This window comes from Limulus polyphemus, unplaced genomic scaffold (assembly GCF_000517525.1).
Source record: "Limulus polyphemus unplaced genomic scaffold, Limulus_polyphemus-2.1.2 Scaffold4466, whole genome shotgun sequence".
Classification (NCBI taxonomy): domain Eukaryota; kingdom Metazoa; phylum Arthropoda; class Merostomata; order Xiphosura; family Limulidae; genus Limulus; species Limulus polyphemus.
The window spans coordinates 31165-33987 of record NW_013670076.1 but is presented as its reverse complement, the minus strand read 5'-3'; the positions used below and the strand labels follow the sequence as shown (position 1 = coordinate 33987).

The window sequence follows — 2823 nt, the reverse complement described above, 5'->3', positions numbered from 1 at the left end:
GTGACAAAGGGTGTACGATCACACTCCACTTGTGACAAAGGGGTGTACAATCACACTCCACTTGTGACAAAGGGGTGTACAATCACACTCCACTTGTGACAAAGGGTGTACGATCACACTCCACTTGTGACAAAGGGGTGTACGATCACACTCCACATGTGACAAAGGGTGTACGATCACACTCCACGTGTGACAAAGGGTGTACGATCACACTCCACATGTGACAAAGGGTGTTCCTAGGAGATACTTGTTTAAGATGCTTTCACAGAGGGTGATCAAGGATGGACAACTCGTGTCCTAAACTGCAGGCTATCATTCTATGATTCGGACTAAATGAGCAAGAGCCCCATTTTACTTACCTTGTCTAGTAAATTGAACATTGTCATAGGTTGGTAGAAGGCCATGGGCAAGAATTCTGATGTGTTGAGCTCATGAACCCATCCCTTTTCACACCACCAGCAGTCTTCCAGCTGCACAAATGTCACCCCACACCATAACAGAAATACTTGCATATCTTGTTACGGCTTGCAGACAGTTCACTAAATATTCCGGAGAGGACATTTGCCAAATGTAGGTGAATCTATATTATCTGAAAATTGTACAAATCTGGGCTCATCTGAAAACAAAAATTACAGTTTCCTTAAAAGGTGGGAGGATGTACTATTGTATTTGTGATGCCCACTGCTGTCAACATATGATACAACCAGGAGTGAGGACTAGCTTCCATCTAGCTATTCTACCTTGTAGCCCATACTTTGAAGATATCTTCTGATGATAATGGAGTACACATGCACATGTAACATTAAGAACCATTTTTCTTGCAGCATGAAGAACCCATTCTGTTGGTTATGGGTGCTCAGGTCATGCAGAAACTGTTGTTTTCTCATGACATAGTAATTTCTTGCTGAGTTTGACCAGCCTCCCATCACCCAACTATGCAACCTTATGAAAATACTGTTACTTCCTGCTATATTTTTTTATATTTTAACTAGGCTGTTTGTATTCTGTGATCTTTACTGAGCTGTACGTATATTTATTTGTTGGCATTATTTTGCATATGATGTGGTGATGGTCAATTTGTATTTTTGGGAGGACATCTGTTTACTTTTTGGAGGCTGTATTATGTATTTGTAATTCAGAGTTCATATAGCTGCTGTCTTAGAAGAGGGAGTATTTTGTTTAATATATTAATGTTCATGTATATATATATATATATATTATTTTATTTAAGGAGAAACTTACAAGTATATACTCAGAAACTTTACAAATTATTTTGTGTTAAGACTAGTCTCATATAATTAATATTTTTGCTGTTGTTGTAACCGTAGAGTCTTGGGTAGTCATTTTATTAAGATGATAATTTTCCCAAGCTGTTGGTGATTGTTTATCTTAGCAGTTTAGATGGTTATTTGGTTATAATTAAGAAGTTAACTAGAGCTAAATTTTTAAAACGGTTCACCTGTAATGGATATCTACATTATTCAGTTTCGTTACATATGTACAAGTATTAAAGCTGGTTTTGGTCTTCACTGATTGTTTTAGGCTTAAGGATTGAATGTTAAAATCATGTCAGTAGACTAAATGAAAGTAAAATTAGGATTAGATGTATATTGAAGGTATTATGAATTGTTTACAGAATAAATACTAATAGCTGTAATCCAAGGTAAAGTTTCTATTATTTGGTCTTACTGAATTATTTTCTGTTGTAAGTGTAACAGTAGATTTTATTACAGTTTTGTGTTTCTAAAGAGGTTTGTAAATTCTTCATTATTAAATCTAGATTTGATAGCAACCCACCAACAAGCTCAGATAGTGATGACGAAGAAGATGATAAAGCTTCAGGATCTGATGATAAATCATTGAAGGAGAAGAAGCCTAAAGAAAAGAAGAAGAGTAAAAGTGCTAAGACAGTGGTAAGGAAAAAATGAGCAAAGTACCTTACAGGTCCAGTATTGGTAACAAAACCTTGTGTTGTAATTTGGTACCTTAATTTTAACGTATGGCTGTTGTGCGTTAATTGTTTTACGTAGCATGCTTCCGTGAAATTTCTACCATTTCGTGGCTGGAGAAACAATGTGTTATAGCCAATCATAGTGTACGTTTACTCCTCTGGAACAAACAACAAGTGATAATGCCTGTTTACTTGTGTCACATGTATATAGCATGGGAAAAAAATGTTTTTCTGCTTCACCTAAAAGTTATATGGAAATACAAATATGAAAACCAGTATCACTGTAAGTATGGAAACGTTAGTTAAGTTCTTCTTTATCCATCAAGTGATTTATTTTTTTGTGTTGTTTTTTTTTGCCCCTGAGGAATAAAAATCTAACACTGTCTGAAGGACATGGAAACTTTCACCATGTTCTGATCTTAATTTTTACAAATTGTTGATATTTTGATTTCCATAAGTTTACTAGTTCTTTCAGTTCTTTGCACGCTAAGTTGCTCGTATAAGGTTCAAAAACAAGTGTTTCATTTAATTACAATAAATATTAAAAATGATTGATTGGTACTTTTAGAAGATTAAATCAACTTATTTTAACACTGTATCTAAATTTGAAATTGGTACAGCAGTTTACAAAAGAGGGTAATAAACTAAAGATATTTAACATTATGCTTCATTAAAGTTAAAACAAATAACATGAAGAACAAAATTTCTCTTTATTATGAAAGTAATTTTAAATAATGTATTTGAAAAGTCATTGGCGTGTGCAAAGGAACCTGATTAAAAAAGGGAAGGGGGACCTTATTACTTAAAATAGTGTGTGTGTTTGAACTTGTATACTCCAATAATACAGGCCTCTCGTTTTAAAACCTTTAGCA

General features: G+C 34.2%; 1 protein-coding gene across 1 annotated transcript in view; it reads left to right on the top strand.

Moving 5' to 3' along the window:
* The window catches only part of LOC106471197 (FACT complex subunit Ssrp1-like), a 33323-nt gene that overhangs the window by 17949 nt on the left and 12551 nt on the right, over nt 1-2823 (top strand). The window contains exon 9 of the mRNA XM_013931787.2: nt 1781-1913. Within this exon, the coding sequence (XP_013787241.2) occupies nt 1781-1913 (133 nt within the window). The remainder of the gene's footprint in view (nt 1-1780; nt 1914-2823) is intronic.